Source organism: Limulus polyphemus, unplaced genomic scaffold, assembly GCF_000517525.1.
Source record: "Limulus polyphemus unplaced genomic scaffold, Limulus_polyphemus-2.1.2 Scaffold1795, whole genome shotgun sequence".
In the NCBI taxonomy this organism is placed as follows: Eukaryota; Metazoa; Arthropoda; class Merostomata; order Xiphosura; family Limulidae; genus Limulus; species Limulus polyphemus.
Window position 1 is genome coordinate 19,870 of NW_013667405.1, and position 16,393 is coordinate 36,262.

Here is a 16,393-nt window from a genome sequence, read left to right on the forward strand (position 1 = left end):
CAAATGTGGAAGGTATTAAAGAGGACATCGACATGTTTTTTGATTCAAAGCCAAGTGATTTCTTTAATCAGGGCATTAAAAACCTGATTGTAAGATGGAAAAGCATCATCAATAAGTTTTGTTTTTTTTAATTATGCACAAAGCTACACAAAGGCTATCTGTGCTCTGCCCACCATGGGTAGCGAAACCTGGATTCTAGCATTGCAATTCCCCAGACATACCGCTGTGCCACTGGGGGGGATCATCGATAAGAATGGAAACTATTTCATTTAATAAATGTATTGTTTTGATATATAAGTTGTTCATGTTTTTTCATCTAAAAAAAAAGTAACCTAATAGCTTTAAGGTGCAAATACAGATTGCTTTTTTTTTTCTGGTTTAAAAAATAGAATTCTGTTATTAACAAAGAAATGATGTAGGCCAATGTACATGACATTATTTAAAAGTTTGTGATGTTTTTATTGGTGTGAACAAACTATTAAAACCAATATTATTAGAACATGCCAAGTTAGTGTGAAATAACTGTCTTTTCATATTACATTAAGATCTTATATAACACCAAGGAAAAAAGTAGTCTGTTTAAAGTTCTGTGCCAAGTAACAGATTAATACTACACATTACTCCTGTAACTCAGTTATAAATCTACTCTTATATGCAAAAACACTGTGGTATTGTTAATGTCTAACCATTAGGACAGATCCAATCTAAAGAGATATTTGATATGAGTTGAAGTGTCTGACAGTTATGAAAAATGGAGCCTCTACTGGCAGAGGTCACATTTTGGCATGTAATAAATAAATAAGTAGTCTAGATATAAAAGTAAAAATTGTTTCAGAAGGATGAAAAGATGGTGTAGTTCGTACCTTCTTGTTTCACTTAGCAATCAAATATTTTGTTAATCTATTTATTTTATTCCTAATTTGTTTGCTGTTCTGTTTATGATAAAAAATTTCATTACTGAAATGCTCTTTTGAGATTTCTGCACCATTGATCTTTCATTGGAATTTTAAGTGCAGTTTTTGTTTTCAGTCCTCTAGGCTTGTCTTTCCATTGTCTGACAGCTTGTTGTTTACATGCAACCTTTGTTTCTTCATATTTTATTACCACATTTCCACTCAGCATTAACTAGTTTGTTTTGAGGTGGGAAATATTAATATTACAACTTGCCCTTCAGGTTTGAAGTTTATCTACAGAAAAATAGCCTTTTAAGCAGTGCAAATTGGAATATGAAAACAAAATCAATATTTATATCATAGATGAAATATAACTGAAAATTACCCATACATGATATGTCACAATGATCAAGTGTAAAAAAATAAAAAATTACAGCATACAGGCAAAACATGAAAAAAAAACAAATAAAAATTGTAACACTCCAAATGACAACAGATGTAAGAAAACACAATAAGCAGATAAATATGGAACTTAAACTGTAACAGATAAGTTACTCTACAAAAAAAAAAAAAGACACTTTCAATTAGTCTTAATAAGCTATAAAATTCCAAGTTATATACAGGTCATAAACAAGTTAACTTTCCAAAAAATTAGATCCTTTTCTGCATTCAAACAAAACCTTTTTTAAGTTTAACATTTCATACCTTAGTTGCACGTGGTCTGTAGATGCATTGTAAGCAACTGCAATGGACTGTTTATTCTTTTTGTCCTTCTCAGATTCTGAAGATTTAATGTGTGATCTAGAAACAGGATGAACACGGAATTTGAAATACTGCTGTGATTTTCTATTTTCTGAAGTTTTCAAATGATTACTCTGAGCTGGTTCTGAAAGATTTTGGGTGCAAGGTTCATTCTTGTGAGTGGATGGTTTGTCAGAAACACTGTATTGGTTTTTTACTGCAAAAGTTCTTGGATGTTCCCATGCATGGTACTTCTCTTCCCAAGTAAATTGGGTTGGATTAACAAGAGCAACATGATGACTGACTGGATTGGGCATTAATCCCTTAATGATGACCCTTTCCCAAATTCGACTTGCTGAAAAATATAAAAGATAGTGTACAGGTATCTCAGGACTGAGTAAAAATAATTTTTTTTGTAGAAGACAAAGAATATTTTACATTAAACTAGTGTTGTCTGTGTTTTAATTGCAACAAAGTAGTAACAGTCATGACTTGTTTGTTTGTTGTTATGTGCAAAGCTACACAGTTGGCTACCTCTGTTTACCATGGAGATCAAAACCTGGTTTGTAGTATTATAAGCCCTATAGTTTACTGCTGAGCCACCAGTGCAGCAATTGTGATAATATAGCAATAAAGTTCACAGTTATGGAAAGGCTTTTTAACTTACTGATAATCTGATGAAGAGAATATGTATGTTACAAAACAATTAACTGCCAATCAATTACAAATCATACCAGAACAGAGAAATTAATGAAAAGAACATATATACAAAATACAATCAAAATCTGACATAATGAACAATTCCACTTATTTTATTAAAAATCTTTGATGTTAATTAAAATCACAAATACTAATGCAACATATCTTTTATTACTAAAAAATGATTTCTGTTAGACCAGTGTTTCTCAACCTGTGGGTCATAAAGCAATTACAGGTGGGCTGCAAAAAGGCTTAAGATTACATGAAAATATTTTTCTAAATGTTGCAAAACAGCAAAAATATAATGCAAACTACATAATACGTGGCAAAATGTTAACTATTAACGTCACATGCATGAACTCAGCATAGCATACATGTCATACTTCTATAATTTTCTGTGGTGGGCCATCTTACCAAAAAAGGTTGAGAAACTGTATTAGACAAAATTAAAAGAAAAAGCATAATATACGCTACTCGTCATTTTAATGAACTGGAGATTGAAATTTGTTTCAAGTATTTCTAGGATATTGTTGATTATTTTTGTGACAATTGATATTATTGGAACTTTGATTAAATGATTGTTGGAATAATCATAAACAATAATAACTGGAAACATTAGTTTTGAATAATCAATTTAATTGTAATTTTGATTAATCAGTTAGTTTACATGACATTAATTGATGTAATCATTGCTCATAGGTAATTGATTAATCAATTAAATTTCCCCCAGGAAGGTCACACAGAAATCCAGGGGCACCATGCCTTTAAACTATGTTCATATCCATACTCACAAATTATTGGGATCAAATTTGGCACGTGCACAAGTACAACAGGTAGGTGTCCTAACATGTTTTTTTTGGGGTACAGATCCCCTTTAAGGTACATATAGAAATAACTGGGGATAATGAAGAAACGTGACTGGTACACTGGAGTCTCTGTGAATCATGAGACACCCTTTGAAACCTGTAGAAGAGCACTGCATTTTTTGTTATTTACATAACAAACACAAAAACTACAGAAATAGAAAATTAATAGTAAACTTACAAAAATTGTATATTTACCTTTCTACACATGGAGCAAAACTTATTTCATATTTTGAGAACAAAATTTCAACCACGAGAAATAAAGACATAATATCACAGAAGCTTTTCTTCAGTCACGAGCTTGAAGAAACATGAACATCATTATCTTACAATGTAAAGTTTCTTCTAATATGAGAAGTACTAGTGTTCTACAACATAAAGTTGGATTAAACATGAACACTGTTAGAGTACTGGTGTAAACATGAGAACAGTATTTAAGTTCCTGTAATGTAACATTTCAGGAAAAAATATTAATATTATTGTTTTACTATGTAAGATTAGATCAACAAAAAGTGTCATACAGTATAAGATTAATTTGAATATAAGCACTATTACTTATTACTTGGCTATAAGCTACAATATGACCTACATTAAGTGTCTTAGAAATTACACTTAGACAGATAAAACATAACTTAGAACAAGATTGAATTTAACAAAATAAAAACATCACTGTAGTTATATTAGTGATAGAAGACTGAGAAGCACATTAAACAATTTTATAAATAATGAATGTTATAACATTAATACAATGTCAATTAACTTCTCTTAACAATTTTCAAATAAAAATAATTCAAAACAGATATTTATCCCTAGATGTCTTCTTTGATAGTTTTAGTATATTACACGTTTTTTATCTGAAAATGTATTACAGATACTTACTCACCTGTCTGAGCTATTAAATCGCATGCACATGGGTTTAATGTGAAAAATATTTAATTTCCTGTAATGTAACATTTCCGTAAAAAATATTAATATTATTGTTTTACTAAGTAAATTCTTAAGCATGCCACAACTCTTGAACAACTATCCCATCCCTACACATGTATTGCAGCAGCCTATGATGTTATCATCATTAGGCTACAGATCTCCACCAACAGAAGGATGACAACCTCCTTGTATAGTAATCACCAAGACTACTACCATTAGAGCAAAGGCTAATTTTGGTAAAGCATATGAAATGCACCAGAAGTGGGGAAGAAGGGTGGGAAGCAGTGCAGGGAGGTAAGTTTCTATATACGAAATACTTTTTTAGGTGAGGAAAATGTTAACTTTAAATATGCTACTCGCCTCTCTGCTACACAGAGCTAGAAACCTCCACAGAAGATGGTGGATGGAACAATACCCAGAAAGAATTTACAAAGACCAGCTCCTTTCTTAAGACAACATCATAAAGGAAAAACTCACAGAATGTGACATCCATAAAGCAGGGGTAGCTTAGTGGGTAGCATTTGGTAGGAAACAACATCCTCCTCATACAGGGAATATTCTTTGTCCAATGGTATTGTGGTATTTGTTGTTAAAAGAGGAGGAAGAGCAAAATAAAGTGTTGATAAGGTGGCCAGAATGTAAGAATGCTCAACCAGCCATTATCTCACAGATGAGCAGCTGAAAACATATTTCAGATAGATACTCACCTTTCTGCACCACAGAGAGCTATTAACTCACAAGTACTGCCACAAGCCTTGAACAAAGTTTCCATCTCTACATTTGTACTGCAGCAGCCTCTAAAGTAATCATCATCAGACTATAGCGTAGCAAGAGCTATAAGTCAGGTTGTTCTATAGTGGAGAAATACTTATATGAGATACTCACCAGAATAATCTGGTGAAGGAAGAAGCATCCCAGGCACGTGTCTTGATGCAAACCCAAGGCCATCCAGTTGAAGCCAACTACCAAGAATGGCTTGGTTTATATCATAGTGGGGTGTCCCAAATTACACTACCAGGCAACATCCCAGCTCTACTTTCTAAATAAGGGGGGTGCATCCACTTGATTTCATACCTGTGGCATTGTACTGACAGATGAAAAACTCTCCACATGATCTTCCAAGTAAGTTGGAACTAGGGAAACAAAGGTTCCCCAGTACTCCAGTAGAAACAATGGGGAGGGAGGAATTTAAGTGGGGTAATTAGAGAGGTACTTGGAACATGTCATCAGAAACAGTCACCTACAGTTAAGTCCTACACCGAGAAATTGTGCAATGGGTTACCATGGCTAAAGTTAGCAGGTGTGAGGGCAGAAACACACCTGATGCTTTTTATTTTTTCCCCAATTGCAGAATGGCTTTGAAAATTCCATCTCAACAGCAGGCAGTGAGAAGGGGTGTATGGTTTTAGCATTTTTCTACTCCCCCCACTTGATGTGAATTTTTGTTAAGTATTCCCTATAAAGCAACACTGGCCACTCAGCGAGTTCCATCATCTTCATAATATAGACCTAAAAAAAGAATGAAGAAAAAAAACTAATCACTATCAGAGTTACTGTGAAGATTGTAGGATGGAGACTGGAGGGATACAAAAGCCAGGATAGGTGAAACCTCCCTGTGGTGTAAGTAATGGGACACTGATATGTCAGGAGTTGTCTATATCTCCATCTGTGAGACCACCTGCAGGGGACATCAATGGCTAAAAGCAAGAGAAAGAAGAAACCATCTGTATGGTGGTGTATGACCCAATCAGGCAGAGTAGAATGAGGTAAGTTACTAGAGGAAGAGAAAAATCCCACAACAAGATGTTAGAAAATGCTTTAAAAAGAGACTGGACAAGTGTGATAATAATGAATAGACTATACAGAATTAAAGAGACAATCTAGGTTAGAATTACCATATAGGGGAAAAAAATGGAAAAGAAAATGAAGGGAGAAAACATCAAACCACCCCCACAAGCCACATCAAGTTTGGGGCAATCATGGAAGAAGATGAACCTGTCCTTGTGGTAAACAGTGCAGAAGAAAACCAAGACAAAAGTCAGTCATGGCTCCCATGAGGGAGAAGTTGAACAAATATGTCCGAAGCATACATAAAAAGGTTAAACCACTCCAGACACATAGCATCATTAGCCAAAGCTGTAGAGTCTGGGAATGGATACCATATGAGTGGAAGCAAAGAGTGAAGGAGAGGTGGAAAGACAGTGATGATAGGATGACCAAAGAGAAATTTGTTTGTTCTAGAGCAAAGCCACATCGAGCTATCTGCTGTGTCCACTGCAGGGAATCAAACCTCAGATTTTAGCATTAGAAATCCAGAGACTTACTGCTGTCCCAAAGCGGTCACCCATAGAAGAGCAAATGCACCAAAAACACCAGAGCATGAAGAAACCTCTCTGGTGGAAGGTTCTAGGCCTAGGTGAGATAGTCAATCTGTTACCAGGGCCTGAGCTTTCAAGACATAATAAGATCAACAACTGAAATGGTTGTGGGCTCAAAATTTAAAATCCAGAGCCAGGAAAACAGAGATCACAGGAGTGAGTGCCACCCTCTCAGGGAAAGAAAGAAACAACAGAGATGTCTGAATGGACCATAAGAAGACCAGGCAGATGGTAATAGCAAGCCAGTAGAGTAACCATCAACTGAAGGATGTAGAGATTGAGAAATCTTATCCCTGGAGACCAGAAATGATCAAGCTTCCAGAACTGGAAAGTTGTGGTCATAGAATTGGTTGTCATCAAGTTCAAAGCCAACACAAACTGATCCATTTTCTATGCTCACCATGGATATGAAAGTTATAATTTTCCTCCACTGAAAATGTATTTCCAATAGGTACTTACTTCCCATCAAATAAACAGCTATTCTCTTTCAGTGCTGCCCTCTATATGAAATTTGTTTTTTGGGGGTATTGACTAATTCCAATGTATCTCTCATGCAAATTATCATGTGTCACCCCTCCACCAATAAGAGTGCGATATACTCTCATGACGCATGTGACTCCTCTATTAAATTCTACCGAACTATCACTTCGAGTTTTGTCAGAAGATAGAAGCATCATTTTTCAGAGGGGAGGAAGGGTGGGAAGCATGAGAAGAGGTAAATACCTATCGGTAATACATTTTTAGTCATAGGAAAATTATAAATTCCAATACGGTACATTACCTCTTCTCACATAAATAGCTAGAATCTCACACTGAATAGGTGGATGGACCAGTGTGAGGGAAAGAAACATCCTTCAAAAGTGTCCTAAGGACACTCCCTAAGATAAGACAGTCAAATTCTAAGATCTGATGTGGGGAACCACACCACTTCTCAACCAGGTATACTATTTGCCCATCATAGAAAGATGCCTCATACATGGGTGGAAAACAGAGGAGCACATCCAACTGGGAGAGAACTATAGCCGGAAAGTGATCTGAACCATGCAAAATTTATGAAACTTTATCCCAGAAATTATAAAAGTGGGTAAAATGAAAAGGATGTGCCCCTAGGTGTAGAGTGGTTAGGGCACAATGGACCAAACACGACAAGTCGACTACATTCAAAACCTACACCACTGAGAACTGACATCCACACGGGGGTAGGATGAGGATCATACCATCGGTAAATCAACTACAATTCAAAACCAAACCACCAAGTACTGACATCCATGTGGGGGGTAGGAAAGAGGATCATACCACCGGCAAGTCGACTACAATCCAAAACCTAGGCCACTGGAAACCAACATCCATGTGGGGGTAGGAAAAAGTATCATACCAGTGGCAAGTCAACTACAATCCAAAACCCAGCCATCTGGTGGGGGTATGAAAGAGGAAAGTCTTCGCCTCAAGTTCATGAGACTGAAGGGAATCTAGTAACAATCCACAATTACCTTCACTGTGACCCACAACACTGATGGAGTATAAATGAGGGAGGAATATAGACATTGGTAATATATGTGTGAGGACTTGCGTTGATTGGTTTTACTCTAAATCCCAAACCCAGCCACTGGGAACTGACATCCACATGGGGGTAGGATGAAGAATCCCAATCAAAGGGGTGAACTGCAATTTTGATGTCTCACTCCCATTTGTTTTTATGCTTCATAATGGAGGATATCACATCATCTGTATCAGTAAAACACCACCACCCTACTCTTAACTGAATAGTTTTATAATCTTTTATATATTTTGTTGTTCAGCTTGGAACTGAAAAGTGATATGGACTCTCAAACTCCACTAGAAGACAAGGGGGTAAAATGTGGTGTAGAGTCCATAGGAATGACAACACCTGAGACAGTGCAATGGGTGACCATAAAAACCCTATTTCTAAAAGCAGACCATACCAATTTATTCAATATAAGACATGGCAGGTATGGACAGCTATCCCCTTCTGCTTTACCCATGTAGTACATGTGTGGGTATGATTCGGGATGGGCAAACTTATGAAGCAATTCTATCGCGAAGATAAACCTACAAGCAAATTTGTGGAATACCCCATCTCTGCAGTGTGCGTTGCGTGGTCATGAAATCATAATACATGAGTTGACATGGCTTGACAGTGCGGATTTGAACCATTAAAGAATCTTGGTCAGGCTCCACTAGCCACAGAGTGGGATCCAAACAATGAGAATTAATAATAGGGAAAAGGGCACCTGAAAAGTGCCACTGAATTCTGATATTGTAGAATAGCTACAGGTGGAAGACAATAACCCAAAGAGGAAGAAAACTGTGATCTTATGCAAATAGTGAGAGACGAACATATCATGAGTAGTCCATATGTCCAATTGAAGAAGTACCTCCAAAGGACGACAAAGATGAAACACCAATGTAAGGGTAAGGTGTCAAATTAGGTGAGAAGAGACTCGAAACAAAGTATGGGAGGAAGATAAGAAAAAGGAAAAAGCCAATTGAATGAAGAGCCAACCACAATTGGCAAAGGAGGAAGGAGAAAGATCACGATCAGAGGGCAGTTGCCAAGGGAGAAATAGGCGGGAACAGACACCACAGAAGGAAGCCATGCAGGCAATATAACAGAGAAGAGCACATACAAGACAGAGAAGTCTATCCGGATCAGACAAGGATAAAGGTGTGAAACAGAAGGAAGGGAAAGTGGCTATATGGAGCTTACCAAGTGTTATGGAGGAAAAACAATCTGGAGAAAGGAGAAGATATGTAGAAAGATAAAAGTGTACATGAAATATCAATGGCAAATGAACAGATCACCAACGTCTACAGGTGAATAGGAGAAGGAAGGAAGATATAAGGAAAAGTGAAACAATGAGCACAGGGAGAGTGGTTCAAACATAGGCAAAGTGAGGCAGTGCAGAACCACATTAATATCTCCACCCAGAAAGGTAGCCCACCATGGTGGATGACAAATCCAGAAGGTAAAATGTAGGAAAGGTAAATACCTGTGGGATCAGGAAAAATGGAAGGTGTAGGATAGGACAGCCCAAAAATCTGAGACCAAAGTCTAAAAGTCAAGAGAGGAAATCTGCATGACGAAGAACAGAGGGTTGATCAGGGGAAAACCCTGGACCCAGATACCAATGATGGAAAAATTCCATTTGTGTTGAGAAAATTCCATGTAGGAATGGCAAGTGAAACAAGCCGGAAAAGGGACTAACCATCAGGAGAAGCTGGGTCACCTCACCAATGACCAAAGAAAAACCAGGTGTGAAGATGGAGGACAGTATGAAACACTGGTGACTGAGTGTGGTGAAGAAGGCATGAAGACATAAGAAAAGGTAATGGAAGGTGGAGCTGGAGAAGCTACAAAAACTACAGCTGAGACAGCCAGGAAAAAGCTGTCAGAAGGACTGAATGCTGAGTGTCAATGATGATCAAAATTACTCAGAGAAGAATAAGAATGGGTGGATAGACAAATGTGTAGGTCCAAACCTGGCTAAAAACATCGACAGCCAGGGAAAGATGATGATGAACCAGAGACCAAAACCAAGGCAATTTTGGTTAAGGGACGTAGCAAAGGCCTCAATGTGAGGAGTACCCCACTGAAGTCAAAGCCACTGGAAAACAAATGGATCAAGAGACCACTCCATCAGATAAATGTTGTCTGGACAGGAATCCGATCCACAATAAGAGCTAAAGCACCTGGAACCTGACACACAATGATAGGAATATCGACTGTATGGGCCCCAAAAGAAGATCCAATGTATGAATACAGAGGGATGGAAAACAGGTGCTGCCCTGGTGATTGAGATAAGCAACCATTGAAGAAAAGTCAGAATGAATCATGACCAGATGGAGAAAATGAACCAAAGCAAGATTTACAGCAAGAAGCTCCAGGATGTTGATAGCCACAGACCTCTCAGCCACAGACCAAAACTCCAGAATCTTGCAGTTGATCATCCCTATAGGGATGTGTCCATCAAATGTGGAAAACAGATGAGGAGGAAAAAGTGGGACACATGCCAGTGTGTGAGTAATATCTAACCATCAATGATGATCGACAATAAGGGTAGCATGAAGGGTAATAAGAGCCAACAATGGTTCCCTGCAAAATTCCACTGGTTGTGAAATACCCCTGAAAGAGCCTGACCTAATGGGATAAGGGCTACCATGGAAGATCACATCCCCCAAAAGTGATAGAACTTTGCAAACTGTAATCGAAATGAAAACCCATTAAATGAAGTCAAAGAGGAGAAGAAGAGTGGGCCGATTGAGATGTGTGAAGAAAAAGAAAAACACCCAAATGGACAAGATATTGGATAAGTCATAGTAAGGACTTCTCCAACTCCTCTCAACCATAAGAACATGACAATAACTGTAACTGATATTATGAGCAGAAATTATAACTCACCCAACTGTAAATGCTAAAAAAGACACATCCTGTACCCATAATTATGAGGAAGTTGTGGAACAATTGCTCAAAAGTAGGAACAGTATATGTACATTCTGTTGCACGTATTATGAGGCAGATGAAATCTCCCAAATTCAATCGTAGGAGCAGGGAAGGAAATCTCCTCCAACTACAATTAAAGAAAATGGCATCCCTACTACAGTCAGTTGTGGGAAGAGGGCAGTGTCATCCTGAAACCAGTATTACAAGGAGGATCACGTGTAGACTGGTCCAGCTCCAACCGATATTCAGTTCACTTGGGAATAAGCATACAGGGGAAAAGTAAGGAGGGTACTTAGCTTTGCCCTCTTCTCACTGAGTGAATAAATGTGTAGTTATATTGTAAAGTAAATTTCTACTTCACACTGAGGAGGAAGCCTCCTTGGTTCACCACTCCAGTGACTGAGAACTGGTAAATAGTAAGGACTCCCATGCTCCACTTGGAGAAAAAAAGAATGGGAAGTAAATGCAGTGGAGAATCCAGAAGAACGTCACACTGGAGAAAGTGCAATGGGTGTCCATGATTCCTTATTTTGAAAAGCAGATCATTCCGATTCATGCAATCAAAGGATTAGAAGGGATGGGCAGAAATCCCCTTTTCTTTACTCATGGTAGTCCAACATTGAGTTAAAGTTACAGACACCTAGAGACACATAAGTATATACCATTAGGCATGATACCAGTGGTCTTGCAAGACATCCTATCTCTAGAGCATTATAGCTCTATTGGTATATAGTATGGGATTGAGTGAAAGCACACCTGACCAGGCAACACTCGCCACAAAGTGGGATCCTATTACTAGTACTAAAAGAGGGTCCTTATAAAAGAAAACATAAATAAAATGTTGTGGAAAGACATATCAAAGGCAAATGGATGTATGTAGAATCACCATGAGTGGAAGATGATATCCACCTGAGAAAGATACAGCCAGATAGTGCAGATAATAAACGACAAAGAAATAGGTAGTCCACATTCCGGCCTGAATGATTTCTTCTAACAAACGGTGAAGACAAGCAGCCAAAGATATGGTGATATGACGAATTTGATGAGAACAAGTGTTGGGGAGATGGCAACCTTCCATGGAAAAGTCTGAGTATGCCAGTTTAAGGAGATGATGAAGTGAACAGTTCGTGTGACAGGGGATAGATCACGAGAAACAGAAGGGTGCCATGGAATAAAAGGTTGGGAACATGAACCCTGAAAGGATGGAGTAAATGTCACATAACACCTCAGTGAGTGAACTTGAGAAAGATACCAATCAGGATCACAATGGGAGTGCAGGTGGGAGATGGTAGGTAAAAAAAATGGGTGTGAAAGCCAAATGGCCTTCCCAGGCAACAGAGGTCTTAGGGAGGAAGAACCAGTCTGGATGTAGGATGACATAAGAGGAATGGTAGAGGATTGTTATAACATAACAGCATAAATGTTTGATCAATGATGTCTGCAAGCTAGGAGGAAAATGAAACACGTAATAAACCACATACCTGAGTAACCAGCTGTAAGAAAAGAAAAAAAAAGGTGTGGAAGGTGAGGTATTCTGTAGAGGTGTAGAGTGTGTCAGACTATAAGAGGATGCTGGAAAAAGTGAATCCAATTTTCTTCTCCTTGATTGTATTCATCCTCAGAAACATTGTCAGATTGAAAATGAGAAGAAATCACCAGCCAAACATAGGAATCTAGATCCCTGCATACTAAGGCCTGTACATCCTCAGCAGATAAAGTTGAACCTGATGCCTGGGTAGTCATACCAAAAGCATTGCCTGTTGTAACAGGAACTTCCATTGTTAATACATTGAATCATGAAGTCATTCCAAATTACCATATAATTCAATAACAATAAACAAATGCAAAAATTTGAAACAGTTAAATGCAAACACAGTAAAAGAAAACCGTTGAAAAAGGTATTGAAATGTCAATGAAGTACAATTGTAAACAGTAGTAACGTATGAAAAAAACACATCTCAATGATGGTGTGATAATCAAGAAAGAGAAGACTGAGTGGGAGAATTGGAGGGAGATAGCTGCACCAATATAGTTGGTGCAATACTATTTGTGGAGGATGGTCACATGCTATATACATGTTCAAATGTGGCACAAAATTTGTGGGATATATAGACTGGTGTGCAATGCTTAGGGGCAGAAAGAAGTACGAGATAGCTTTGTGCGAGAGAGGTAAGACCATATCGGAAGTTCAATGCTTATCATGCCTTATGTTTTGAAGTGTGTTTCAAATGTGGTGACATGCTTGAATTATTAACTTGTAGGAATACAAATGCAGAAAGGGTAAGTATAATGTCAATGAAATGGAAAGAGTTAAACTATTGAATTATTAACTTGTAAGGATACAAATGCAGAAAGGGAAAGTGTACTACCAATGAAATGGAAAGAGTTAAACTACTGAATTGTATCAACAGGCCTCACTTTTTGTACTTAGAACTAATTCATTTTGGAGTTATGGTTGAAAATATTTTTGATAGAGACCATACCCAACTGATGACTCAATGCATTCTAATCATTATAGATTTTAGTTTTATGGCTAATGATTTATGACATTAGGTAAATCTTGTTACTTTTACAGAATTGGCTTCATTAATTTACGTTTTTTTAGTTTTTATTTACTTAGTTAACTTGATTTAATTGTTCAGAATGAGAATTTAAGTGGATTCTAAATTTGAACAAAAGGCAGACTATTTCCAGTATGGGAAAGGAGATACAAAATGAAAAAATAAAACTCAGAATCATAAAACAATCATGAAAAGACAGCAGTTAGCAACGTAATGAGGTTAAGAGATCTCATGACTACCCCATACTATGATCAGCAACACATGAAAATACCAACGTATAACCCATTCTGCCTCATGACTTTCAAGACTATAAACAACTGAGACAGATAACCAGATAAACCACCAGATTCACACCAGCAAATGTAGGTTTAAAACTACAATGAACAATGCAATCGATAATCAAACGTAAACATAAAAGTAGATTTCTTTCTAACTGGAAGACATATGAGAGGGTTCCTAACAGTATATGATACACCTATAGTCTAGTAGAAAACCAAGTTCATTCTTAGATAGTGTTTTTTCAAAAGGCAAAACTTCCCAATGAGACATCAACTGACCAAAAATGATGATTTCAATAAAAAAAAGCATGATACAGTGGACGTAATAAGCTCTAAGGTGTAGTAGCAAACTATGTTATGCTCTCAATTCCAGAATTACAAACTATTTTTAAGAGCTTGGTGGTGTTGTAAGTAGTAGTAGGATATACTATTCAGAGAATTATATGAATGCCTTGTTTATAAGAAGCACAATACAGTAGTTAATTTTGCTTTCAGGGGATCTTTTTAATCTGTGACACACTTTGTTTTTTCTTTTTTACTTTATTTCTTTGTTTTAAATAGTATATATATATCAACTTCATTTAAGGAGGAAAGCTACAGTATTACTGCAACTTTAAAATGACCATCAACATGTAACTCAATATCATTTTATGATGGTACTGGAAGATCAATTAATATAAGAAATTAAGTTAGTCTATTGCAAAAAAAAAACTGTAATGTTATCATGTATAAGTGTCTACTTGCAAATTGGGCATGTTATATGATCATCAGAACTTCCATTAAAAAGAAAATTATAATTTTCCTATACTGAAAATGTATTTCCGATAGGTACTTCCCCTTCTCACAGCATTAGTTATTCTATATGCAAAATTTTTCTTTACATATGCCACAAGCCTTCTGCTCCCCCGTATTGAAATCAAATGATTCCAACATGTCTCTCTCATGCAAATCATCATGCATCCACCAATAGGAGCATGACATACGTGACGTATGTGACTCCCTCTATACACCTCTACCGAACTATCACTTCAAAGTTTGGCAGAAGACATAAGCACTGGAGGAAAGTGGGAAGTGTGAGTGGAGGGAAGTACCTATTGGAAATACATTTTCAGAGTAGGAAAATTATAACTTCCGATACAGTCCTTCCCTCTCCTCACAATATAAGCTAAGATCTAATGAGGGGACCCACACCATTTTCGACCAGGTATACTCTTTGCATATCCGTGAAGTGTGTGAGATGAGGATGGAAAAAGAGAGGAGCACATCCAAGTGCGAGAGAACTGAGGCAGGATAGTGATCCTAACCCTGAAACATATATGGAACTTAATCCCACAAAGTATGAAAGTGGGTAATCAAAGAATGTGCCCCTAGGCGTGGAGTGGTTAGGGCCCAACGGACCATACTCAGTAAGTCAATTAAATCCAAAACCCATGCCACTGGGAACTGACATCCATGCGGGGGTAGGATGAGGAGCATACCATCTTCACCGCAAGTTCAAGAGACCAGAGGGAATCTGTAACCACTTCAACTCCAGAACATGACATGTGTTAGCTTCGATATCGATCTGGGGACCTGACATCTGTTAGTGAAAGGATGTCTATTAAATATAAATTAACTCCCCCAACAGCAAAACTCACCAGAACCATCCAAAAAGCAATAACATCCTTCGAATAAGATACACAAGGGATAGCAAAAAGGACAGAACCAGAACAATTCCCCTTACCTCTGTTGTGACCCACAACACAGAAGGAATATAATCGAGGTAGGAATTTAGACAACCATAAACGTGTGAGGACTGTTGTTGATTAGTTCTACTCTAAATCCAAAACCCAGCCATGGGATACCGACATCCACACAGGAGTAGGATGAGGAAGGATGGGAAACTGTAACAGGTGCTATATCGGGCTCCGACTGAGAAAAACAGGCAACAAAAGTGGAAGGGGTAGACTGTTGTTGTACTGTTGCAACTCGTGACTCAAAGGACTCAGGGATTGTGTCAGATACGTAACACTGCAAAAATAGGGCCATACTTAAATTCCGAAGATAAGATGCCGGTAAACAGTCCTGAGTTAAGTTCGCATCACGACCTAGAAGGTCCCAACAACAGAGAAACCACATATACAAAGCCAGAGCTGAAAATGACAAACGAGCCAATGTGGAGGAAAGAAGGAAGAGGATGTCACCAAAAAAACCTTTAGGATTTCAATGGAAAGCCTCAGAGATGAGATGGATAGTAGAGAGATACCATAAAAGAGCTGTGAGGGTAAGATAAAGGAGGGAAAATTGGGCATGTATCAGACTTACAGGAGATCCATGGACCGCCTTCCACCACAAACAGGTAAAATAGAACCTAAAAATTGTTGTTCTAGAAAAGGGCAGTCTGCATGATGATATGCAACAGCAAACTGATCCAAAGCCCATGGGGCGAGGCATGCTAATCCCATCACTTAATTGTAAAGTAAATTGGTCAGCATGTACCCAAATATCTGGGGAAGGGGGAAAAACCAAACAGGGATGTGAAGATTGGTCATGTAGTAAGGAAGGACGAGGTTCATAGGAAATAGGAGTAAGGGATAAAACATAATATACAC

The 16,393-nt window shown here is 37.6% G+C and overlaps 1 protein-coding gene across 1 annotated transcript in view; it reads right to left on the reverse strand.

Annotated features, from left to right (window-relative positions):
• LOC106464964 (tip elongation aberrant protein 3-like) overlaps positions 1-16,393 on the reverse strand; it is a 66,980-nt gene that overhangs the window by 10,914 nt on the left and 39,673 nt on the right. The window contains exon 8 of the mRNA XM_013925138.2: positions 1,599-1,989. Coding sequence (XP_013780592.2) covers positions 1,599-1,989 — 391 coding nt within the window. The remainder of the gene's footprint in view (positions 1-1,598; positions 1,990-16,393) is intronic.